We start from the raw sequence: 26,782 nt of genomic DNA, 5'->3' as shown, positions 1-26,782 counted from the left end.
TAATAGATAGATAATAGATAGACAGATAATAGATAGATAATACATAGATGTTTAAAAAAATTATATTGCAAAATAAAAAAATCCAAATTTTATATCAGTTTTCACATGTCCGTAAAAAACATAAAGCAACAAAACCATTTAAACATAATTATTTTACATAAGGAATATATATATATATATATATATTTCTACTTTTTATATTTGTAATTACATATAAAAAAAAAAAAAGTGACTGTGAAAACAACAGATACTGGATCAGACTGAAGTCGGGAGAGAAAAAAAAAAAAAGCTAAACATTGCATGATAGTCTCTAAGCAATTCCATCTGTCAAGCAGAAATTTTAGGCTAATAGCCTGTGGCGATCTCTCTTTCTCTCTCTTTCTCCGCAGTCCACTACCTGCTTCTTCTTTGTCCTATAAAATCTCCTCATTCTACTTACAAAAAAAAAAAAAAAAGGGCATGAAAGAAAAAGGAGAAGGGGAACGCTGCAGAGTAAAATCATCGGAGAGATGAAGCCCTAATTTTAAGCATCTCACTTTGATGTTGAGCAGTGGGCTCTTATTTAAGGAAGGAAAAAAAAAAAAAACAACACGGACGGGGAAGAAGACATAGCTGTTAGCAGATGACTTTTCATCTCCACTTCACCTTGCCACTGGGTCTCTGAGAGATTGGTTCATTGTCAAGGAGTTTTTTTTTTTTTTTTTTTTTTACCCATGATTCCATATGGTATGGAACCGGCTACATGTTGCCCAACATGGCATAGCAAATGTTTTCTCAATTAGGTGTCTTATCTCCCGTGAGCTAGCATCAGATGAAGCTTGCTGACAGCATAATGGCAGGGAAAACTTCTGACGGCTCCATCAAATGGCAGCTTTGCTACGACATCTCGGCCAGAACTTGGTGGATGGTAAGTTGGCAGCCGGACTGTTTTTTTTTTTTTTCTCCTTTTTTTTTTTAACTTTCCCTCCCTCTTTGACAAAATGTCCCAGACCTCACATTTATCAAATTAACATTTGATTTTTTTTTTCTCACTCTCCAATGAATCCGCCTTACGGTTGCCCCACTTGATTTCCTCTGTGCCACTCAATAACAAGGGGCTATTGATGTCTAGCAGTGGATGCCCTGTCCTGCTGTTTTATAAGAATGAATTAAATGTTTCCACAGGAGTAAACGCGAGCAATCATGTCTTGGGTTGATCCTTCCGTCATTCTTCCTTCATTTCTTTTTGTATTTTTGCTATTATTTTTGTCATTATTTTATTATTATTATTTTGCAATTTTTTTTTGTGTCCTAGAATTCAACCTGTTTGCTGTTAGGACTTTTTTTTTATAGCTCATTATTTCTGTGAAGTTGTAGACTTTCATCCCAAAGTTCTTCTAAAGTTTCTCACCGGGTTTGTTTACATTCGAGCAGGTTACAATCCTATAACGTTCCGGATCTCGAATCTTTTTTTTTTTTATACGCTCTTTAGCTCAATTAAAAAAATAAAAAAAAGTTGTGCCGAAACTTGGGGTTGAGTCAACTCTCATAGTTTGGTCATTCAGGCCGGGTAACCTTTGACTTCTCCATCTATAAGATATAAAAAGCTTAAGGATCGGGGCAGACAATCGTCCATTGTTGCGCTATATACACATCTTGTTGTGGAAGGGGACGACACTGCTGGAATCATCGCTGCCCCTGGTAGTCGTTAGACTTGTTGTCCGTTAGGGGATTAATTCATTAACAGCGCATTTCGGAGTTAGCCATAATTATTATTCTTGTGGCAAGCGTGAATTCTTCCAGTGAGAGAGAAAGTTTTCAGGCAGGACAATGAGCGCATTATTCATTCCTAACTAGACCGTGAACTGCAGCTCATTTCACATAGATATCAGTTAAAATAGAGCTGGCGAGTGGGGATTCCTCATTGTGCCCAGCTCCCACTCTACACCAAAGCTTGCTTATTTTTATTTATTTTATTATTATTTTTATTTTTTTGTAACCCCCTTCCTCCCCAACAAACACCCACCCACCATATCCAGCTCATTTCTCACATTTTTGGGGGACAATGAAGGATAAAAGAGATGGAAACTTTTTTGTTATTGTTGTTTGGTTTTGTTTCTTTTTGAAACCTGTCGATTTCAGTTTTGTTTTGTTTTTTAATTTTTTTGTCATTTTATGATTTTGCTATTGGACTCCTTTTCACTGTTGGGTTCCCCTGAGGTTTGTCAGGTTGTGCATTTGCATAAGGTGGTTGTTCGTGTCTTGCTGTGACTCGAAGGAACTTTTTGAGTTACTGGAGTGTTTATTTTTCCTTCTGTATTCTTCCTAACATGATCTATGCCTCACATATTCCTCTGATTTCCCTGCATTATTATTATTATTATTATTATTATCATCATTGCTCATTATTTATGCCATTGTTTATTTGATGATGTGTTATCAGGATTTTTTAGATATGGTGAATGTGTTACTGTACGACATGTGATGTGATACAATATGTGTAGGAATAGTTCAATACAATGTCTGATGCTTGATACATTCTGATACATGTGATATGAAATATGCTAGAATGCAATATATTATAGAATATGGGACATGATATAATAAAAAGTACAAAGCAATATATACAGTATAATGTCATGTAGTCTGTGATCTGATGTACATGGCTCCATACCACGTATAGCATCATGTGATACTATGTAACAAGCTTTATAATATCCAAATTGATATAGAACATGATATGATAAAATATGTTATTGTGCAATATTCCATATGATACATTATATGACAACATGCGTTATAATAGGATACAGGATACTAGAATGATGAATTAATATGGAACATAATACAATATAATCATCTGATATATCGTATTAATCAATATTTAATGCATAACATGATATAGTATATGACGTTATATGATATAATGTAATACAGTAGATGAGTCAATATACAATATATAGTAATATGCCATATTCAACACGTGATATGATACAGGATGTGACATCATGTGATAGGAAATGGCATAATATATAACAGTCAATATCATATACTGCTCAATATAGAATATGATACAATATAATAACATGATCATATTATGTATTAAATGTTATTTATGTATATATCTAATACAGGATGTGGTATAATAGGATAATAGGATGTAATACCATGTAACAGTCAATATCTGGCAGTATAATAATCTGATGTGTTGTATTCATCAATATTCTATCCATCATATGATGCAGTCTATGACATTATATGATACAGTAGATGAATCAATATATAATATATAGTAATATGCCATATTCAACATGTGATATGATACAGGATGTGACATCATGTGATAGGATATGTGATACTATATAACAATCAATATCATATGCGGATCAATATAGAACATAATACAATAACAGAATATATATTACATTGTTAAATGGTATATAATATCTTATTATATGTCATAGCTATCATGTTATGGTTGAATATTGAAGTTTATATACTATATATGCAATATAAGATACGTGACACCATATGACAGTCAATATATATGAATCAATATAGAACATACTATATATGATATCTCGTAATAATCAATATTCCTTATGTATAGGATACAGTATATGACATCAAGTGCTAGGATATGTGATACTATATAACAGTCAATATATATGAATCGATATAGAACATACTATATATGCTATCTCATATTAATCAATATCTAATCCATAATATCATACAGTATATGACATCGGATGATAGGATATTGGATATAATAGAGTTGATGAGCCGATATTTAATATCATACAATATATGGTATTATGCAATATTCAATATATTATATGATACAGGATGTGACATCATGTGATAGGATATGTGATTTGAATCAATCAATATAATTTATGAATCAATGCAGAACATAATAATTACAATATCATATATACATAGATCAATATTCAGTATAGTATATGTGATATGATAGGATGTGATATGTGATGCAATTTGACATGTAATATAGTATCTGAATCAATATAAAAAAATATAATGCGTAGCATGCAATATATGATATGATACATATGATACAATATATGATTCATACGATATATATGATACATATGATACAATATATATGATTCAATATATGACATGATATGGTAAAGCAGGTATTGCAGTATATTGATCCGTTTGGAATATAATTGATACAACATTTGATACGATATATGGTATTTTACAGGATTCAATACATATGATACAATATACTACATCCTATGACACGGAACAAGACATCACATAATGTGATATCATGAAATACTCTATGTCGTACACATATCTAACATCACACGTTGTGCTGTATCTCACACTACAACATAAAAGGATATAGTATATAAATCAATACTTAACATCCAATACCTGACATCACATGATACATAGGATATGATAATGATATGTATGGTCCAATATACAATACGTAACACAATGCAATATACACCATATGTGACGTCCTCTAGTAGAATGACGAGACATACAACAATCCATGCCATTATATGCAGACAGAACGCGATACATAATAAGTGATACAGGATGAGTCGAGGTACGACATAATAAGGCAGAGAATATGACATCACCGGATCCGATATGAGGCCAAATATCCGGATACAATATGTGACGTCACATTCTGGAGGAAGGATGTGATGTGTGATACAATAAATGCTGTTATGTGCTCAGTGTCACTCGGACTATATGATGTAGGGATGATAAGTGAAAACGTTTTTTTCCACTTATTATTCTACCAAGAAGGAGTCTCACATCCTTACTGATTACTTTTTTCTGCCCATATGTTAGACTCCATTTATTGCCATTGTCTGGTGCACAGAATACATGTAAGTGCCCAACGAGATGGCACTGGGAATGACTGGGAAGAAGGTGCAGAACTGGGAAAAGGATGGAAAATATTCCCCAATCTTCTCCAGAATAAACATTCTCCGGCCACAGAAGGTCTTGTTTACTTTGAAGATTTGAGTTTATTGTAAACTTTCTTACAAAACTTTTTATATACAGAATTATTCCGTTGTAATTGGGAGATGAAGGGAAGGAGGGTAATTAGCTTCTACTGCTCAGAAGTTTGGCGGAGCAGGAACAATGTATATGCATCATGGCCTAAATGTGTGAAAGATAGATAGATAGATAGATAGATAGATAGATAGATAGATAGATAGATAGATAATGGATAGATAATAGATAGATAATAGATAGATAGAGAGAGATTATGGATAGATAATAGATAGATAATAGATAGATAGATGATAGATAGATAGATAGATAGATAATAGATTGATGACAGATGATAGATAGATATAGATAGATAATAGATAGATAATAGATAATAGACAGAGAATAGATGGATAATAGATAGATGATAGATAGATAATAGATAGAAGATAGATAGATAATAGATAGATAATATTAAAATTAAGTCCCTGTGGTTCAAAATTATTTAAAAATGGTGCATTTTTTCCAATATTGTTTGCGTCAGGGGGTACAATACGATTTCAAGCGTCAGGACAATACAACCATTGTTTGCGCTGTATGAGACAATTTCTTCTGTAGAAGTTAAGATTTGTTAATACGCCTTAAATATGCAGCTTCTGAGTATTCATAACTTAAAAAGAAATAAAAATAGCATGTGGACTGCCATATGGGGAAAAAGACATCCCCTGCAGCAGAGGAGGGGTTAATGCATCACACAAGTGGTTTTGTAGGGCAGATTTATTTTAGCACCGTGAGTGACAAGAGAGAAAACACAGCTAAATTATACTAATTGCTTAATAAAGCAGCTGACATGGCCGTCCGCCCTCCACTCCCTGCGCCTATGTTTTATCATTGTTGTGGATTGTTATTATTTTTTTATGCCAGCTATTATTATACATTTGCAATGTAGCAGAGCTGAGCGGTTTATATGTTCTCTGTAGTTTTACATAGGACTGCAGAAATATCAACTGAATTATAATGAACGATATTGCTCCAGAGGGTTAAATGACAAATCCAACTCTGCTACCCGCTATGAAACTTTTGCACGTGCATGCACATTTAATACTACACATGCACACTTGAGTAGATAGATGTAGCAGAGCTCTGTTGGTTGTGATGTGCCCGTGTAGCAGAGCTGTGTTCATCATCTGGCCTGACCATGCTGATGACATATCCTGCTGTCTGTAGCTTCAGATATTCTAAAGTACAGCTAGAAAAGTAGCACAAGGGCGCCGAGAACGAAAGAGATACAAGACAAATCCAGCTCTGCTACATCTGTACGTTTCTTTAACGCTTACACGTCTGCTTTAAAAACTTCCTGACCTGATAAATATGCATTTCATACTACGCACTTTATCGCCGTCCAAAAGCGATAAATCACACCGTCAGCTCTGCTACAACTCTTCAATTCTAGTTATAAAAGGAAATACTTTCTAAACAATGTATCAAGTTGGAAGGCGAAGAGCGAAGAGGGCCGATGAGCAGCACAGTCCAATAGTGCATCATCCTGCACCCGTTGTGGGTCTGTGGTGGAAGTTACTGCCGCTTTGGAGGTGGATGTGGCCCCCTTAGCTCTCGGGCCCCTGTTCGTCTGTGCAGGTTGCACCAATGATATATCCGCCCCTGTGATTTAATGATACCCTTTCTAATGTGATTACACAGATGTATCAGAGCTACAACCACGGTGGAGCTGCTAGGGCATGTTGGGTGTTGTAGTTCTCCAATATACGGGGGAAGCATCTCCAGTGGATTCTTATCAGTCAGACTTTTGGTGAAAGTCAATAGCTTCCTATATTCGGGGTTTGGTCTCCGGTCTTCCTACTAGAACCTCCGATAAGCGCAGCTGTGTTATTCTTCAAAACATTCCTTTATCTGGTTCATATTAAAAAAAGAGAAGCCCCCGACCCCCCTGTCCGGCCGTCCATAGAGAACAATGATGAGAACCGGGTTGTCAGGAGCAGCGTCGGCCCCCATGTATTTACCTAAACTCTGCAGACATAGGTGAGATCGGCTTCACCTCCCGTCCCTCCTCTCCTGTCTCTAGGGATTAGATACCTCTTGTATCCACTAAGGAGTTTAGTTTTTAGGGATTTCTGCTTGGAGCCCAAAAATAATAATTGTCAGGAAGACGTATAAAAGGTCAGGAAGATGGCAGAAATGGAGGGCACACCGCCCAGTCCGAATAGTCAGGAACCAGCCATGGAATAAGAGTTCTGCTTAGATACAGCAGCTCAGCAGACTGCATCACTCATGATAGGATTAGATACACTGCGTCAGAAAATGGTATTACACATCATCGGCTCAGCTACAGTATGACACCAAACAGTATGAAAGGCTTAGATACACCAACATAGACAATATAGGACTTGAAAGGCTTAGGTACACTGGCAGAAGACCAAATCTTACATGAAAAGCTTAGATACATTGACCCAACAGACAATATCACACATGAGAAGATTAGATACACTTGCACCAGACATAACTGCACATGAGAGGCTGAGATTCAGATGCTCTGCAGAAAAAATCATGAGAGGCTTAGATTACAACGCAGTATATCTAATCTGGGAAGCCTATCGGCACAAGTTTACATGAATTGTAATGTAAAAATTACCAATAGGGGCTCATAAAAATCATTAGTTTCTCATTGTAATTACTGGCAACAGAACATTTTCACCTCTGTATACAGCTACACATCACCCCTGTATACAGCTACATGTCATCCCTGTATACAGCTACACATCACCCCTGTATACAGCTACATGTCATCCCTGTATACAGCTACACGTCACCCCTGTATAGGCTACATGTCATCCCTGTATACAGCTACCTGTCATCCCGGTATACAGCTACATGTCATCCCTGTATACAGCTACACATCACCCCTGTATACAGCTACACATCACGCCTGTATACAGCTACATGTCAACCCTGTATACAGCTACACATTTCCCCTGTATACAGCTACATGTCACCCCTGTATACAGCTACACATTTCCCGGTATACAGCTACATGCCACCCCTGTATACAGCTACACGCCATCCCTGTATACTTCTGCCTCTGTGTTGGGCTCTCCATGCATGTGGTGTGACTGTCACACAGCCGCGACACATGGAGTTGCGGCGTCGATCAGCTGATCGGCCGGCGGGATCCTGGAAGCCGTGTTCCCTCTGTGGCTTATTCGGTAGGCACTATAGCTTGCCGAATAAGAGGGAACCCGAGCAAATTCGCTCATCTCCACACGTCAGCCCTTGACTTATACATATGGGACGGACCCAAGCAGAGCCAGTAAACTTTCAGGGCACCATTGACATTATTATCCTCACTCCTGTGCTTAACCACTGTGGCCGCCCCTGATTGACGTTACCATTGAGGCTAGCCACCATAGCTGAGCCTGGTCACCACCATGAGGTTTTACATCCTCCCTTAGTTAAAATGAGTCCACCTTAAATTGTCTATAACTTTCACCTGACTCCTAACCCGCCACCAAAGAGGCCATTTGGCACCTTAAATGGACTTGACCAGAATCAACCATGCCTAATAAAGCCATCAACCAATTCTGCATGCTATGGAAAGACTGTGCCTACAAGTAACACAATTCCAGAGCTCCAACAGAATAATTTTATTGATGCAACTCTACCAAATTGTGATCGATAATACGGGGGCCTAACACTAAACAACAGTAGCTAAACATCCTGCAATGAGGATCCCATAATGGGGAATGTGGAAAGTAAAACGTAATAAAGAGGGTGGCCACAGTCTGAATACCTGTATAATGACATCTGTCATGCCTCAAAAACTATTATACTGCATGTGTCATAGCCAGCTCTAATAATTCACCAATTCACAGTTTTTGGTTCTAGAAGCCACCATTATGTACAGTAGCTGTGCAGTAATAATTTCTTAAACCCACTTAATACTACCCGAAAAACTGATGAGTGTATATAAAGAGAAAGATATTATAAATAGGGACTAATTCAAAGCTATACACAATATAACATCAACATTATAGCAGACCATTAAATAACTTTCATAATATTTTGACATAGTAATTGAAATAAACCTATAGCAGAAAAAGTCTACGAAGGCATTATTAATAACCCTGCTACACCATTGTTAATTGCTTTTCAGGCGCTTGATGACATTTACCGTTAACCACTCCAACTGGGTCAAAGGCATCGGGGATAGGCATATTTCTCCTTGTGTTAAAGCACGTGATTACTTTACCCTTTGCTGCTCCCATCAGCTCAATGGCACCGGGAATAGGCATATTGCCCTTTGTGTTAATGCACTTGATTTTACCCTTAGCCGCTCCCACCAGCTTAACCCCTTAACGACCGCCGATACGCCTTTTAACGGCGGCCGCTAAGGGTACTTAAACCACAGCGCCGTTAATTAACGGCGCTGTGGAAAAAGTGAATAGCGCCCCCCAGAGTCGGATTTTCTCTGGGGTCTCGGGTGCCGAGGGTAGCCGAGACCCCAGAGAACATGATTCGGGGGTTTTTTACCGACCCCCGAGTTGCGATCGCCGGTAATTAACAGTTTACCGGCGGTCGCAACAAAAAAAAAAAAACGCGATGTGCTGTTTAATTTCTCTGTCCTCCGATGTGATCGCACATCGGAGGACAGAGAAATAGGGTCCCCGATGGCCCCCAATAGCCCCCCGATACTTACCTACCTCCCCCGGTGCTCCTCGTGGGTCCCCATGGGCGCCGCCATCTTTTTTCCGGGAAAAAATGTCGGGCGCACGCGCAGTACGCCCGCCACCCGGCACCCGGAAGATCTTTGGGGTCTCGGCTGCCGGGGTTTGCACCGACCCCTGTTTTGCGATCGCCGGTAATTAACAGTTTACCGGCGACTGCAAAAAAAAAATAAAAAAAGCGATCTGTATTTCTCTGTCCTCTGATGTGATCACACATCAGAGGACAGAGAAATAGGGGGATTCGGGGACCCTAACATACTCACCCGGTGTCCCTGGGTCCTCTTCTGTCTTCTCCTGCCAGCCGGCTTTTTCCTTATGGCGGGCGCATGCGCAGTGCGCCCGCCATCTGCTGCCATCTGCCGGCCGGCAGGAGAAGACGAGTTGGGGCTAAAATTAGGGTTAGGGTTAGGGTTAGGGTTAGGGTTAGAGTTAGGGTTAGGGTTAGGGTTAGAGTTAGGGTTAGAGTTAGGGTTAGGGTTAGGGTTAGGGCTAGGGTTAGGGCTAGAGTTAGGGTTAGGGTTAGGGCTAGGGTTAGGGTTGGGGCTAAATTTAGGGTTAGGGTTAGGGCTAGGGTTAGGGTTACGCTACTTTCACACTAGCGTTTTTTGGCTTCCGTCGCAATGCGTCAGAGAAAAAACGCATCCTGCAAAAGTGCTTGCAGGATGCGTTTTTTCTCCATTGGCTTGCATTAGCGACGCATTGCGACGGATTGCCACATGACGGATGCGTCGTGCTTTGGCGGACCGTCGGCACAAAAAAAGCTACATGTAACTTTTTTGTGCGACGTGTCCGCCATTTCCGACCGCGCATGTGCGGCCGGAACTCCGCCCCCGCCTCCCCTCACAATGGGGCAGCGGATGCGTTGAAAAAACAGCATCCACTGCACCCGTTGTGCGGCGCTTACAACGCTAGCGTCGGTACGTCGGCCCGGCACACTGCGATAGGCCGAGTACGACGCTAGTGTGAAAGTAGCCTTAGGCTTCTATCACACTTGCGTCGGTACGGGGCGGTCGCAATGCGTTGGCCCGACGTACCGATGCACGTTGTGAAAATTGTGCACAACGTGGGCAGCGGATGCATTATAAACTTCTGTGAAGCACTTGAGCATTCAAAGTTCTCACCACATATCTAGATAAGTTCCTTAGGGGGTCTAGTTTCCAAAATTTGGTCACTTGTGGGGGGTTTCTACTGTTTAGGTACATCAGGGGCTCTGCAAACGCAACATAACACCCACAGACAATTCTATCAAAGTCTGAATTCCAAAATGGCGCTCCTTCTCTTCCGAGCTCTGCCGTGTGCCCAAACAGTGGTTTACCCCGACATATTGGGTACCAGCATACTCAGGACAAATTGGACAACAACTTTTGGGGTCCAATTTCTCTTGTTACCCTTGTGAAAATAAAAATTTGGGGGCTAAAAAAATCTTTTTTGTGGGAAAAAAAAATATTTTTTATTTTCACTACTATGCATTATAAACTTCTGTGAAGCACTTGGGCATTCAAAGTTCTCACCACATATCTAGATAAGTTCCTTAGGGGGTCTAGTTTCCAAAATTTGGTCACTTGTGGGGGGTTTCTACTGTTTAGGTACATCAGGGGCTCTGCAAACGCAACATAACACCCACAGACAATTCTATCAAAGTCTGAATTCCAAAATGGCGCTCCTTCTCTTCCGAGCTCTGCCGTGCGCCCAAACAGTGGTTTACCCCCACATATTGGGTACCAGCATACTCAGGACAAATTGGACAACAACTTTTGGGGTCCAATTTCTCTTGTTACCCTTGTGAAAATAAAAATTTGGGGGCTAAAAAAATCTTTTTTGTGGGAAAAAAAAATATTTTTTATTTTCACTACTATGCATTATAAACTTCTGTGAAGCACTTGGGCATTCAAAGTTCTCACCACATATCTAGATAAGTTCCTTGGGGGGGTCTATTTTCCAAAATGGGGTCACTTGTTGGGAGTTTCTACTGTTTAGGTACATTAGGGGTCTGCAAACGCAACATAACGCCCGCAGACAATTCTATCAAAGTCTGCATTCCAAAATGGCGCTCCTTCCCTTCCGAGCTCTGCCGTGCGCCCAAGCAGTGGTTTACCCCCACATATGGGGTACCAGCATACTCAGGACAAATTGGACAACAACTTTTGGGGTCCAATTTCTCTTGTTACCCTTGTGAAAATAAAAACTTGGGGGCTAAAAAATCTTTATTGTTAAAAAAAAAATATTTTTTATTTTCACGACTCTGCATTATAAACTTCTGTGATGCACTTGGGCATTCAAAGTTCTCACTACACATCTAGATAAGTTCCATGGGGGGTCTAGTTTCCAAAATGGGGTCACTTTTGGGGGGTTTCTACTGTTTAGGCACATCAGGGGCTCTCCAAACGCGACATGGCGTCCGATCTCAATTCCAGTCAATTTTGCATTGAAAAGTCAAATGGCGCTCCTTTGCTTCCGAGCTCAGCCATGCACCCAAACAGTGGTTTACCCCCACATACGGGGTGTCGGCGTACTCAAGACAAATTGTACAACAACTTCTAATGTCCATTTTCTCCTGTTACCCTTGGTAAAATAAAAATTTGGAGGCAAAAAGATCATTTTTGTAGAAAAAATGCGATTTTTTTATTTTCACGGCTCTACGTTATAAACTTCTGTGAAGCACCTGGGGGTTTAAAGTGCTCACCACACATCTAGATAAGTTCCTTAAGGGGTCTAGTTTCCAAAATGGTGTCATTTGTGGGGGGTCTCCACTGTTTAGGCACATCAGCGGCTCTCCAAACGTGACATGGCGTCCGATCTCAATTCCAGCCAATTCTACATTGAAAAAGTAAAATGACACTCCTTCTCTTCCAAGCTCTGCGGTGCGCCCAAACAGAGGTTTACCCCCACATATGGGGTATTGACGTACTCAGGAGAAATTGCACAACAACTTTTGTAGTCTAATTTCTCCTGTTACCCTTGTGAAAATAAAAATTTGGGGGCAAAAAGATCATTTTTGTAGAAAAAATGCGATTTTTTATTTTCACGGCTTTACGTTATAAACTTCTGTGAAGCACTTGGGGGTTCAAAGTGCTCACCGAATATCTAGATAAGTTCCTTAAGGGGTCTAGTTTCCAAAATGGTATCACTTGTGGGGGGTTTCCACTGTTTAGGCACATCAGGGGCTCTCCAAACGCAACATGGCATCCGATCTCAATTCCAGCCAATTCTGCATTGAAAAAGTCAAACGGTGCTCCTTCACTTCCAAGCTCTGCGGTGCGCCCAAACAGTGGTTTACCCCCACATATGGGGTATTGACGTACTCAGGAGTAATTGCACAACAACTTTTGTGGTCTAATTTCTCCTGTTACCCTTGTGAAAATAAGAATTTGTGGGCGAAAAAATCATTTTTGTGAAAACAAATGCGATTTTTTATTTTCACGGCTCTACGTTATAAACTTCTGTGAAGCACTTGGGGGTTCAAAGTGCTCACCACACATCTAGATAAGTTACTTAAGGGGTCTAGTTTCCAAAATGGTATCACTTGTGGGGGGTTTCCACTGTTTAGGCACATTAGGGGCTCCCGAAACGCGACATGGCGTCTGATCTCAATTCCAGCCAATTCTGCATTGAAACAGTCAAACGGTGCTCTTTCACTTCCAAGCTCTGCGGTGCGCCCAAACAGTGGTTTACCTCCACATATGGGGTATCGGCATACTCAGGAAAAATTGCACAACAAAATTTGTGGTTAAATTTCTGTTTTTACACTTGTGAAAATTAAAAAAAATGGTTCTGAAGTAAAATGTTTGCAAAAAAAAGTTAAATGTTCATTTTTTTCTTCCACATTGTTTCAGTTCCTGTGAAGTACGTAAAGGGTTAATAAACTTCTTGAATGTGGTTTTGAGCAGCTTGAGGGGTGCAGTTTTTAGAATGGTGTCACACTTGGTTATTTTCTATCATATAGACCCCTCAAAATGACTTCAAATGACCTCAGCATTCTCAAATCACATGAAAAAAAAGGGTAATTGAAGCTACAGATTGTATTGAAAAGCTTTTTTTCTTCTCCCCTCCAGCAGCTGTTTTTAGCTTGGAGGAGCCAATTTATTCTGTAGGAATGCAAAATATGATTGCCATGACCCCAGGGACTTTAACCTTAAAGGGTCTTATAAGATATAAATGCTTCTGGAGACCAGGGGGCCATACTGTGATGGTCACCTCTCCAGACCAGGGGGTCATACCTGGGATGGTTACCCCTCCACCCCAGGGGGCCTTACCCAAGATGGTTACCTCTCCACACCAGGGGGCATAGCCAAGATGGTTACCCTCCACACCAGGGGGCCATACCTGAAATGGCTGCCCCTCCACACCAGGGGGCCATACCTGAGAAGGTTACCCCTCCACACCAGGGGGCCATTCCCAAAATGCATAATGGTTACCCCTCCATACCGGGGGGCCATACCCAAGATGGTTACCCCTCCACACCAGGGGGCCATACCCAAGATGGCTGCCCATTAACACCAGGGGGTCATACCAGAGATGGTTACCCCTCCACACCACGAGGCCATACCCAAGATGGCTGCCCATTAACACCAGGGGGCCATACCGGAGATGGTTACCCCTCCACACCAGGGGGCCATACCCAAGAAGGTTACTCCTCCACACCAGGGGGCCATTCTGGAAATGGTTACCCCTCCATACCAGGTGGTCATACTTTGATGGAGACCCCTCCAAACCAAGAGGCCATACACAAGATGGTTACCCCCCACACCTGGGGACCATACCCAAGAAGGTTACCCCCCACACCAGGGGGTAATACTGTGATGGACACCCCTCCAAACCAGGGGTCCATACCTGAGATGGTTATCCCTACTGACCAAATTATAAGTAACTTCAGGGACCCACTAAAAAGGAAAGACAAATAACTGCTTTTTATTTTTATTTATTTCTATGTATTGTATAGCTACATAAAATGACCAGTAACATGACAGCTTATTGTGAAGTTTAATTAAAAAGGTAGGTATCTTTCAGTAAACACTAATTTTGAGAACTTTTTACCCCCACAACCATTTTTTTTATTCAGTTCCTGAAATGTATAAGATGTGGGATAAGTGAGGATGGAACACCATGTATGTACATATAAGTTGATACTGGAAAATATCCCATCATAAGGTCAGATATAGTCAGTGATGGGCAATGCTGTGTTATATGCTGAAACAATAAATGAGAGCCGCCTGCTCCTCTACAGCAGTTACAGACAGACACGGCTCTCAAATCACCAGCTGCACATTAATAGTGAGACATATAATATGTACAGTGGGTATGGAAAGTATTCTGACCCCTTTAAATTTTTTAATTCTTTGTTTCATCGCAGTCATTTGGTAAATTCAAAAAAGTTTTTTTTTTTCTCATTAATGTACACTCTGCACCCCATATTGAAACTGATATATCACATGGTCATAAGACTTCAGACCCTTTGCTCAGTATTGAGTAGAAGCACCCTTTGAGCTAGTACAGCCATGAGTCTTCTTGAGAATGATGCAACAAGTTTTTCACACCAGGATTTGGTGATCCTCTGCAATTCTTCCTTGTAGATCCTCTCCAGTTCCGTCAGGCTGGATGGTGAACGTTGGTGGACAGCCATTTTCAGGTCTCTCCAGAGATGCTCAGTTGGGTTTATGTCAGGGCTCTGGCTGGGCCGGTCAAGAATGGTCACAGAGTTGGATGGTGAACTCACTGCCCCCCAATGTGCGGAGTTATTAGTGCCCACTCACCGTCTGCCATGTGCTGAGTTATTAGTGCCCACTCACTGCACCATATGCTGAGTTATTAGTGCCCACTCACCGCCTGCAATGTGCTGAGTTATTAGTGCCCACTCACTGCACCATGTGCTGAGTTATTAGTGCCCACTCACCGCCTGCCATGTGCTGAGTTATTAGTGCCCACTCACTGCACCATGTGCTGAGTTATTAGTGCCCACTCACCGCCCCGCCATGTGCGGAGTTATTAGTTCCCACTCACCGCCCCGCCATGTGCTGAGTTATTAGTGCCCACTCACCGCCCCGCCATGTGCGGAGTTATTAGTGCCCACTCACCGCCCCGCCATGTGCGGAGTTATTAGTTCCCACTCACCGCCCGCCATGTGCTGAGTTATTAGTGCCCACTCACCGCACCATGTGCTGTGTTATTAGTGCCCACTCACCGCCCCGCCATGTGCGGAGTTATTAGTGCCCACTCACTGCACCATGTGCTGACTTTTTCGTGCCCACTCACTGCCCCGCCAATGTGTGGAGTTATTAGTGCCCACTCACCGCCCCGCCAATGTGCGGAGTTATTAGTGCCCACTCACCGCCCCGCCATGTGCTGAGTTATTAGTGCCCACTCACTGCCCCACCATGTGCGGAGTTATTAGTGCCCACTCACCGCCCCGCCATGTGCGGAGTTATTAGTGCCCACTCACTGCCCCACCATGTGCGGAGTTATTAGTGCCCACTCACCGCCCCGCCATGTGCGGAGTTATTAGTGCCCACTCACCGCCCCGCCATGTGTGGAGTTATTAGTGCCCACTCACCGCACCATGTGCTGAGTTATTAGTGCCCACTAACCGCCCCACCATGTGCCGAGTTATTAGTGCCCACTCACCGCCCCACCATGTGCTGCGTTATTAGTGTCCATTCACCGCACCGCCATGTGCTGAGTTACTCCCCAAATATTTATTTTATATATGATAAAACATATATGCTAAGGCTCCAGGTAATCCACTCAGGCCTGTGCTATCCACCATCTTAGGTAAGGCTGGGTTCACACTGCGTTGCTGGCATCCGTTAGACGGACTATGTTACACAGCAGCATAACGCGGTGTAACGTAGTCTGTTTAACGCCGCCATTGACTCCAATGTCGGACGCATCACTAGCGCCCGCCCACAATGGGTGTGCGCTAGGGATGTGCCGTCATTGAGTGATGGACCCTGAGACGCGGGCTGCAGCGTTTCCGGGTCCGTCACTGCTGGCGCAGATAGAGCTAGCAGATGCTCTATCTGCACTAGCGTGCTGCCATACCGGCACTTACGTTCACAGCAGCCCGTTACCGTATGTGTTGAACGGGCTGCTGTAAGCGTAATGTGAACCCAGCCTAATATAAAATAAGCACTCGGTGGGTATACACCGATCCTGCAAACATATGAGGGGGACAATATACAGAAACAGGATGGATATATCAGGCAGGACAGCATGTAACATAAGAGAACTAAAGGCTGCTATTGCTACAGAAATAAAGCACTGAGCTGGAAATCATGTACAGATTATATGTACAGCGAGGAAAATAACCTGTATACACAGGATCTAAATATACAGCATGATCTGTATATAGCAGAGATGGGGGTCACATACAAATGCAACATATATTATGAGGAGGAGTATAACTTGTACCACAGATCTGTAAATACAGTATGATAAGTATACAGCACAGGGATGGAACCTGTACCCAGATGCCACATATAGTGAAAGTAACCTGGTTACACAGGATCTGTACACCCAGCATCATCAGTATGTAGCAGAGATGAGGTCACATACAGGTCGCCAGACTCCATAAATAGGAAGGGGGATAATCAGCACACAGCAGGGGCAGTATACAATGCACTGACATGACGTGCAGCCTCTCATCATACATACACCATCATCCCCTGACTGCTCCGCACTCACCTCTTTCACCACTCACCAGTGTCTAGCATATGTGACTGCCCAGCTCCACAATAATAATGGCAGACACTGTGCCATGGCAGATATCTGCTCAAAGACCTTGTTCACCATATTATACAGTTAGCAGCACCCACAACTCATGAAGACTCTGAATAATACAGCAGTAATGTGTGATACAACAGCCATGTCTGCAGGGAGGTCACACAGGAGCGGCCTTTGCAGTGTGTGAGGTAAGTTGTAGCAGACACATGAGGGAACATGGCGACTACATACATTTCTGAGGTAAAATTGATCCCATATATGATGTAGGAGCTGATACTACACTAGTACACGAAGTCTGAGGTAAATGTGGAGTAGTATATCAGCCATGTCTGTAGGGAGGTCACACAGGAGCTGTCTAGCAGCCACATGAGGGAACATGAATTTCTGAGGTAATATTGATCCCATATATGATGTAGGAGCTGATACTACACTAGTACACGAAGTCTGAGGTAAACGTATACCCCTGTATACAGCTACATGTCACCCCTGTATACTGCTACACGTCAACCCTGTATACTGCTATACGTCACCCCTGTATACGGCTACACGTCAGCCCCTGTATACTGCTACACGTCACCCCTGTATACTGCTACAGGTCATCCCTGTATACTGCCATACGTCAGCCCTGTATACAGCTACACATCAGCCTCTGTATACTGCTACACATCACCCCTGTATACCGCTACACGTGAGCACTGTATACGGCTACACCTCACCCCTGTATACAGCTACACTTCAACCCTGTATACTGCTACACATCACCCCTGTATACGGCTACACGTCAGCCCTGTTTACTGCTACATGTCACCCCTGTATACAGCTACACGTCAACCTTGTATACTGCTAAACGTCACCCCTGCATACTGCTACACGTCAGCCCTGTATACCGCCACATGTCACCCCTGTATACAGCTACAAGTTAGCCCTGTATACAGCTACACATCAGCCCCTGTATACTGCTACACGTTACCCCTGTATACTGCTGCACGTCACCCCTGTATACTGCTACATGTCACCCGTGTATACTGCTACACGTCACCCGTGTATGCTGCTACTTGTCAGCCCCGTATACTGCTACACATCAGCCCTGTATACTGCTACACATCAGCCCTTTATACAGCTACATGTCAGACCTGTATACAGCTATACGTTAGCCCCTGTATACTGCTTTACGTCACCCCTGTATACTGCTGCACGTCCCCCGTGTATGCTGCTACACGTCAGCCCCGTATACTGCTACACATCACCCCTGAATACTGCTACACGTCACACATTTATACAGCTACATGTCAGCCCTGTATACAGCTACACGTCAGCCTCTGTATACAGCTACACGTCAGCCCTGTATACAGCTACACGTCAGCCCCTGAATACAGCTACACATCACCCCTGCATACAGCTACACATCAGCCCTGTATACTGCTACACGTCACCACTGTATACTGCTACAAGTCAGCCCCGTATACTGCTACACGTCACCCCTGTATACAGCTACACTTCAGCCCGTGTATACAGCAACATGTCACCCCTGTATACTGCTATACATCAGCCCTTTATATAGCTACATGTGAGCCCTCTATACTGCTACACGTCACCCCTGTATACGGCTACATGTCAGCCCCTGTATACAGCTACACATCACCCCTGTATACAGCTACATGTCAGCCCTGTATACTGCTACACATCACCCCTGTACAGCTACGCGTCAGCCCTGCATACTGCTACATGTCACCCCTGTATACGGCTACACGTTAGATCCTGTATACAGCTACATGTTAACTGACACTTGGGGAACAGGATAATGACTGTTGGGGTACAGGATAATAACACTCACACTTGGGGTACAGGATAATGACTGTTGGGGTAGAGGATAATGACACTGACACTAGAGGAACAGGATGACAATGACACTAGAGGAACAGGATAATGACTATTGGGGTACAGGATAATGACTATTGGGGTACAGGATAATGACTATTGGGGTACAGGACACTGACACTTGGGTACAGGATAATAACGCTGACACTTGGGAACAGGATAATGGCTATTGGGGTACATACAAGATAATGACACTGACACCTGGGTACAGGATAATAACACTGACACTTGGGGGTACAGGATAATGACTATTGGGGTACAGGATAATAACATTCACACTTGGGGTACAGGATAATAACACTCACACTTAGGGTACAGGATAATAACACTGACACTTGGGCGTACAGGATAATGACTATTGGGGTACAGGATAATAACACTCACACTTGGGGTACAGGATAATAACACTCACACTTAGGGTACAGGATAATAACACTGACACTTGGGCGTACAGGATAATGACTATTGGGGTACAGGATAATAACACTCACACTTAGGGTACAGGATAATGACTATTGGGGTATAGGAGCATAACACTGACACTAGAGGAACAGGATATTGACTATTGATACAGGATAATGACTGTTGGGGTACAGGATGATGATTATTGGGGTACAGGATAATGACTATTGGGATCCAGGATACTGACACTTGGGGGTTCTCAGTAACTACTGCTATTCATGACAGAGATGTCTCTTACTCGTTGTCCTCAATCAATCCTGTGAGATTTGGACATCACATGTTGCTGTCAGTTAGACGCGGCTGTGAATGTGAAGGGCCTCTCACAATATTCCCAAATCTGCATCCTTCCTTCTAAAGATAGAAAAGTCTCCATGTGGTGTCAGTAATCTCTACAGCTGGAGAGCGAAGCTTTTTGAGGTCAGAAGAGATAACGACAAATTATAAGTAACAGGTTTTATAGCCAAAAATATCCTCAATATCTGCCATTACTCACAGGGGCACGGGACGGTATTTTTGTAACTGTCTTAGGAATTTTATGTGCACATGTTCCAACCTCGGGATTCATTCTTCAGCCTCTTTAATGTTGCACCACAACTGAAACCACGATCTACATGACCTTGATTGGCCATGCCTTCCAAAATAAAAAAATAAGCTGCAGTTCATTCAAAGCATAGAAGAGACAAAACATGAAAAGAGACGGTTCCTGAGCATAGTCAAATTGTGCCTGATCTTACTGGTGCACCAGTGTCCCAGTCTCCATAACTGGAGGTAGGAGCCTGAGATATAACGCAAAGCCCTGGATGCCTATGCAAAACTTATAAAAAGGACCCCCTAACTATAATGCTCTGGTCTCTAAAAAGTGAAAATGTTTTCATCCCTGTTGTGCCAGGATATACCTGTAACCTCTGCTGCTTATAGTTACACCCTGGGGAGAAGCTTGTTGAGAAGAACCTCTCATTTTTTGGTCCTCAGAGCAGTGTCAAACCCGTGTGGATGCAAATATATGTATGCTGCAGCAGTAACCAAGAGCTTTAGTTTTTGGCGGAACATAAGGGTCCTTTTGCCCCATCTAAGGAGACCAATACTATAAATGATGCACACAATTAGGGCTCTTGTTGCAACTTTTACATTGGGACTCAGAACTCAGAAGTTAACGTTCCTCCTCTGGCTCTAAGTGGTTGATTCCTCTGGAGCACTGGGCTGAGTCAACTTCCCAGAAATGTAATTTGCAGTTTTATTCTTCCCCAGAAATGTCACCATCATAGAGAACTTGGCTGCCTGACACCATCCCTTTAAATCCGTCTCTGAGGAGCCTCGACTGCCATCAGAGCTGATGAGATTACAGCACTGACTCCCCTTGGTCGTCCCACCACTCTCTGGAAGATTGTAAACTCTTGGATCTCTATGCGTCTTCTGGGACAGTGGTTTTCCTCTGACGATGATGAGAACCACTCACAGGCCGAGGTCTTGGCACCAGCAAGACACTTGTCGTTCTCCCCAAGGTTTTGCTTTGCAGACTGGCATTGATATTATTTATCCCTTTCTTGTACGACTCACAGAGGGATATTACATGAGAAGACTGAAGAGCGATGAGTGTGCAAAGTAGGAAAGACAATACAAGTTTCTAAAAAATAATATACGACTATTTGTGCTCAGCCGGACCGCGGGGAGATGAAGGCAGCAGAGGCAGTTGCCCATGGCTCAAGTCATACTTGCCAATTCTTGATAATATTTGTCCATAAGGTTTTTTCTAATAACCATTTTAGGTCACTCTCCTTCCATGCTCAGCCCACGCTCCATTTCCCAACCCCTGACTGTGCATTTCGACCTCAGGGCTCTAGCTGATGATGGAGCAATGCAGTAGTTTTAGGGAGATCTTGGTAAGTTTCAGCTTGTGCCCAGGATATTTTCCAGTTCTTCTATTTTTACCTACATTTATAGCCAGAATATCTGGACATTGTGAGCAGTGTCCTGTGACCATCTAAGAATGCCCCCAAAACAACGAGGAACCCCCTTTAAACTTTGCAAAGACTCACCCCATTCCTGGCTGAAATACTCTCCCAGCAAATTCAGGGCCATTGGCAAATAAGGCAAGACTTCCAGAACTCTCAAAAGAGAATACTAGCCAACAGTCCCAATTTTGCTTCAACAGTCCCTCAGACTGCAAAGGGTAATAAACGTTGCCAGAACAGAACATTTCCGTTACTATATACAGTATATATATATTATTTTTTTTATGGCCTTCAGCTTGATCTCGATAGATGGATGATCACTCTGTAGGAAGATGGATCTTGTGCAACCTAGATAGGTTCACCAGGGTCTTCTCCACTATTAACTTGATAGTATCATAGTATCCAGCCATCGTGTTGCTGGTCTTCCTCTTCGTCTTGTTCTTTCTATTCTTCAGACCATGATGTCCATGCTCTCTTTGTTTGAGGTGTCCACAGTAGGCAAGTTGTAGCTTGGTAGCTTCCGTTACTTAGAGGAGTTGGTAATATGATGCCGCTTTGCCAATTTTAGGTAGAGCACTCTCTTGATCATCAAGGTGGACCTGGCTGTTGGATGACAGTGGCTCTGTCTCATCAATAAACATCTCTTAAGTGCTATGTGCTTATTTTCATCCATGTTATATTCCACCAAAGGTGAAGCAATTCTGCAAATCATCTTGGTGAAAAATATCCAATGATTTTCCTATTATTATTATTATTATTATTATTATTATTATTTATTGTTATAGCGCCATTTATTCCATGGCGCTTTACATGTGAGGAGGGGTATACATAATAAAAACAAGTACAATAATCTTAAACAATACAAGTCATAACTGGTACAGGAGGAGAGAGGACCCTGCCTGCGAAGGCTCACAATCTACAAGGGATGGGTGAGAATACAGTAGGTGAGGATAGAGCTGGTCATGCAGTGGTTTGGTCGATCGGTGGTTACTGCAGGTTGTAGGCTTGTCGGAAGAGGTGGGTCTTCAGGCTCTTTTTGTAGGTTTCGATGGTAGGCGAGAGTCTGATGTGTTGTGGTAGAGGGTTCCAGAGTAGAGGTGATGCGTGAGAGAAATCTTGTATGTGATTGTGGGAAGAGGAGATAAGAAGGGAGTAGAGAAGGAGATCTTGTGAGGATCGGAGGTTGCGTGTAGGTAAGTACCGGGAGACGAGGTCACAGATGTATGGAGGAGACAGGTTGTGGATGGCTTTGTACGTCACGGTTAGGGTTTTGTACTGGAGTCTCTGGTGCAATGGGGAGCCAGTGAAGGGATTGACAGAAGGGAGAGGCCGGGGAATAGCGGGGGGACAGGTGGATTAGTCAGGCAGCTGAGTTTAGAATAGATTGGAGGGGTGCGAGAGTGTTCGAGGGGAGGCCACAGAGCAGGAGGTTGCAGTAGTCAAGGCGAGAGATGATGAGGGCATGGACTAGGGTTTTTGCAGATTCTTGGTTGAGGAATGAACGGATTTGTGAAATATTTTTGAGTTGAAGTTGGCAGGAAGTGGAAAGGGCTTGGATATGTGGATTGAAGGAGAGATCAGCGTCAAGGATTACCCCGAGGCAGCGAGCTTGTGGGACTGGGGAGAGTGGGCAGCCATTTACTGTAATGGTTAGGTTCGTTGGGGGGGTCGCGTGAGATGGGGGAAAGATGATGAATTCTGTTTTGTCCATGTTAAGTTTCAGAAATCCTATGTGTCTCCTTGGCTACAGACTACAAACAAACCCTGTGTAGTCGGATTCTCCAGTCATTTTCTCTCCACTGACTTACTGCCTATGTATTACTTCCGTTGGTCCTACTAGCGCTCTTGCAATTATTTGGCAGACTCTTGGTATGCAGCATGGTGCAACCTTTAGAGATTAGACCATTATATAGAATAGGTCTGTCACACTAGGACGTCTTTTTTCAAATACACATTTTTTTGTATGGACAGCAACAAGTAAAGTGCCCTATTGCGACCCCAGCCACTAGAAAAGTGCATCCCTCCTTTTCCTGGAGCAGTCGTGTCCTTAGTTGCCAGGAGTCACCTTACATTGCTAATAGCTTTCTTTGTAAATGACCATGTATATTTTACCTTATGAGATGCAATCATCTCTCGCTCTGGAGACATAATATGTTCTTTTTTTTTTTTTTTTTCATTTTCCACAGCCGAACATCCTTTCACCTGTCCCAAATATGGAAGTGAGTGTGGTTCTAATTTGGAGGCATCAGTCAGGGACTGATTACAGGACAGGAAATTAGAGGATTAAACTGTCTGGTTAAACTTCCTCCAGATATCACAAGTCCGTAACCTACACTGGATTAGGAAAGCAGGGATTCAACTGCGAGAAACTTTCTCTTCAGTCATTCATCTCGTACTTGTGTAGAGTCATAAATCCAGGAGAAACGTGAAGGAATCACTTACTGTATAGATTTGTGGAACATCATATTCTGTGACCTTTTGGTATATTATGTAGTAATAGAAAATATTAATTAGAATGCAGGAAATTTACTAAGCATCATGAATTGTGGCTCCAATGGAACCAAAAACTGGGGTTTGTATCAACATTGCAAGTTATTGCTTTTCTCCAAGATAGCTAAAAACTAATGATCCGACCACTGGGACCCCACCACCAGTCCCCAAAATAGAACACCGAAATGCTGCGAATGCCGCAACCTCTCTAATCATTGTCTATGGGTCTGCCAGAAAAAGCCAAGTGCTGTACTCTTCTCCATTTACAAAGAATAGAGCAAGGAAGCGCATGGGCACTCGCCGCTCTATTCAGGCCCTTGTTCTCAAAATCATTCCCAGAACATTACCAATAATCAAGTTATCATATATCCACTAGAAATAATCCTTATACATGCCAGTTTTCTGGTGTAGAAAACTCACACATTCTAGCACAAGCCATATCTGCACCATGATAAGGACTTTTTCTTACTTTTGAAAAACTCTTAACAACTTTGTAGAAGTGTATTTTTACTTCATTTGGAGTAACTTGTGACCTTTGCACTGGTTTTATTAGTTGCATAGGTTGAAAAAAGACCCAGGTCCATAAAGTTCAACCTTTCTCAATCAAATATATGTTATCTATTTGCTGTATTATTTATTGCATGCTTCAAATATATTACTTATTTGCAACATTTCTACCCTATTTGTGCCTAAAGCAAAGTTTTCGTTTTTTTGTTGTTGGGGAAAGTGGATTGGACTTGGCTTTATAAATGTTCATAAACAGATCTATGACTTGTTAAAGAGTCACTACACTTTTGACACAAATCTACAAATATGGAAAAGATTCCTATATTAACATTTGCTTCATTTATTGAATAACATTTTGAGGTTTATTTACTAATAAGATCTCATTAAATTGAGTTTTTGCACTAGATGTTTAAGTGTCTTTTTATCCATGCAGGGTTTTTTCCCACATAGTCTGAATGAGTTTTTGTAATATATAACAATTTATATTTGAATGACATTTTTTAATGCTGAGATCAGGACTTTAATGTAATTTTGTGGTCCATATACAGTATATCTATTCATACTATATGGGCAATATGAAAGAAAAAATAGTAATAATGCCATTTTTTTTTTCTCTTTATGGTGTTCAATGTTTGTTTGCAATATTGTATTATTTTGTATCATTACAGATGCAAAAAAAAATTCATTTTTTTCAACATCTCTTGTTATCAGCTACCTGTCAGTAGCCATATTACATCTTGTCCTCTCTCCTGTCCAGTCCATTTATACGTTTTTATCTTTTTTTAACTTGCACCAAATCCAGAATCAAGTTTTTAGTTTTCTCACAAATTTCCATAACTTAAGATAAAAAAAAGCTCTCCAAAAAGTGAATCCAAAAATTCCCTTGATAATACATGATCTCTTAGTACCGCTGCATGAAACGCCAGATTTGATAAAATCCCCCTTTCTTGCATCTTCCTGCATAGTTTTTAAAAGTGTCCAGAAAGGGAAACGTTGCTAATAAGAGTCTTAATATGCACCAGATTTATTATTGGTGTCAACATAATTTACAGTTACCTTCCAAGATCCGGTTTAAGAAAGAGTAGTTTTGATTTTGTGCAAAACTTATGAACCGTGTATTGCATTTTTAATAATTTGGCACTAAACAAAAGACATCATCGAATACCACAAGACAAAAAAAATGACTTTAAAAAAACACAAATGATGAATTAGGCCCAAAATGTTGAAAAGGAGGCATAACATGGTCGTGTGAAAAAACATCTGAGATCAGATAGCATCAGCTCCCAGTGCATTGACTTCTTGCTGAGCTTGTGCTCAGACGCAACAGCCGATCCGGACGGGTCGAGCTTCAGTATAAAGCAAGAAAGAAGAAGAGAAGAAGTAGGCGTTTGAGTCTCAGTGCTATATTAGGGCAAGTTCACAAGGAGCAGATACGCTGAGGATTTTCTATGCATTTTTCGGTACCAGCAAAGTGGTTGACATTAACCAAGTCTCATCCGTACACAAAAAGAAAAGCCACAATGCACATTAGAAGCCCGGGTCATATGTTCCTAATTGTATGCCATGCAGATCTAGCAACCACATGCCGTCCGGGGTCTTTACGCTGTAAACCACAGAGTATGTCCACGGTCACATGATCAGAGGGTTGGTGGGCGCACTTAATTGAGACACACCATGTGAAAGCCGTTGCGGGTCTCTGTGAAATTACTTAATGGGCTCATGGCCGAGCCCAGCGCAGAGGTGTCCGCAGTACAAAACCGCTGTGACATTTGGTAATTTCAGCAATAACGTGCTCATGAAATGGAAACGTCTCCCCCAATTATGTCACAGAGCTGATCCATCTGGAATGAACTTAACCCTTTGTGGAATAAATGGGACTCGCTCTTTGGAGGAGACAGAACAAAAGCCTCAGTTAAGTGAAAAGTGCAACAAATGTAGCAAAGTTCTGCAACATGTATCACTGACTGTGGGAGTGCAGCAAAGCTTGACTGCCGGTAACGGAACGGAAATCCGTCCAATATGTCTTACAGATCCCTGTAATGTGGACAGTCTCTATAGAAATCCCAAATACAG

The 26,782-nt window shown here is 42.1% G+C and overlaps 1 protein-coding gene across 2 annotated transcripts in view; it reads left to right on the top strand.

Moving 5' to 3' along the window:
- The first annotated feature begins 211 nt into the window (after window positions 1-211).
- The window catches only part of NFIA (nuclear factor I A), a 482,232-nt gene continuing 455,661 nt past the window's right edge, over window positions 212-26,782 (top strand). The window contains exon 1 of one of the 2 annotated variants that reach the window (XM_077277136.1): window positions 212-907. In XM_077277136.1, the coding sequence (XP_077133251.1) occupies window positions 812-907 (96 nt within the window). In that variant the 5' untranslated portion in view covers window positions 212-811. The remainder of the gene's footprint in view (window positions 908-26,782) is intronic. The other variant, XM_077277142.1, reaches the window with a different exon arrangement.

Source organism: Ranitomeya variabilis, chromosome 8, assembly GCF_051348905.1.
Source record: "Ranitomeya variabilis isolate aRanVar5 chromosome 8, aRanVar5.hap1, whole genome shotgun sequence".
NCBI classification, from domain to species: Eukaryota; Metazoa; Chordata; class Amphibia; order Anura; family Dendrobatidae; genus Ranitomeya; species Ranitomeya variabilis.
Note: the sequence above shows the minus strand (reverse complement) of the source record. Positions and strands in the feature narration are given on the sequence as shown.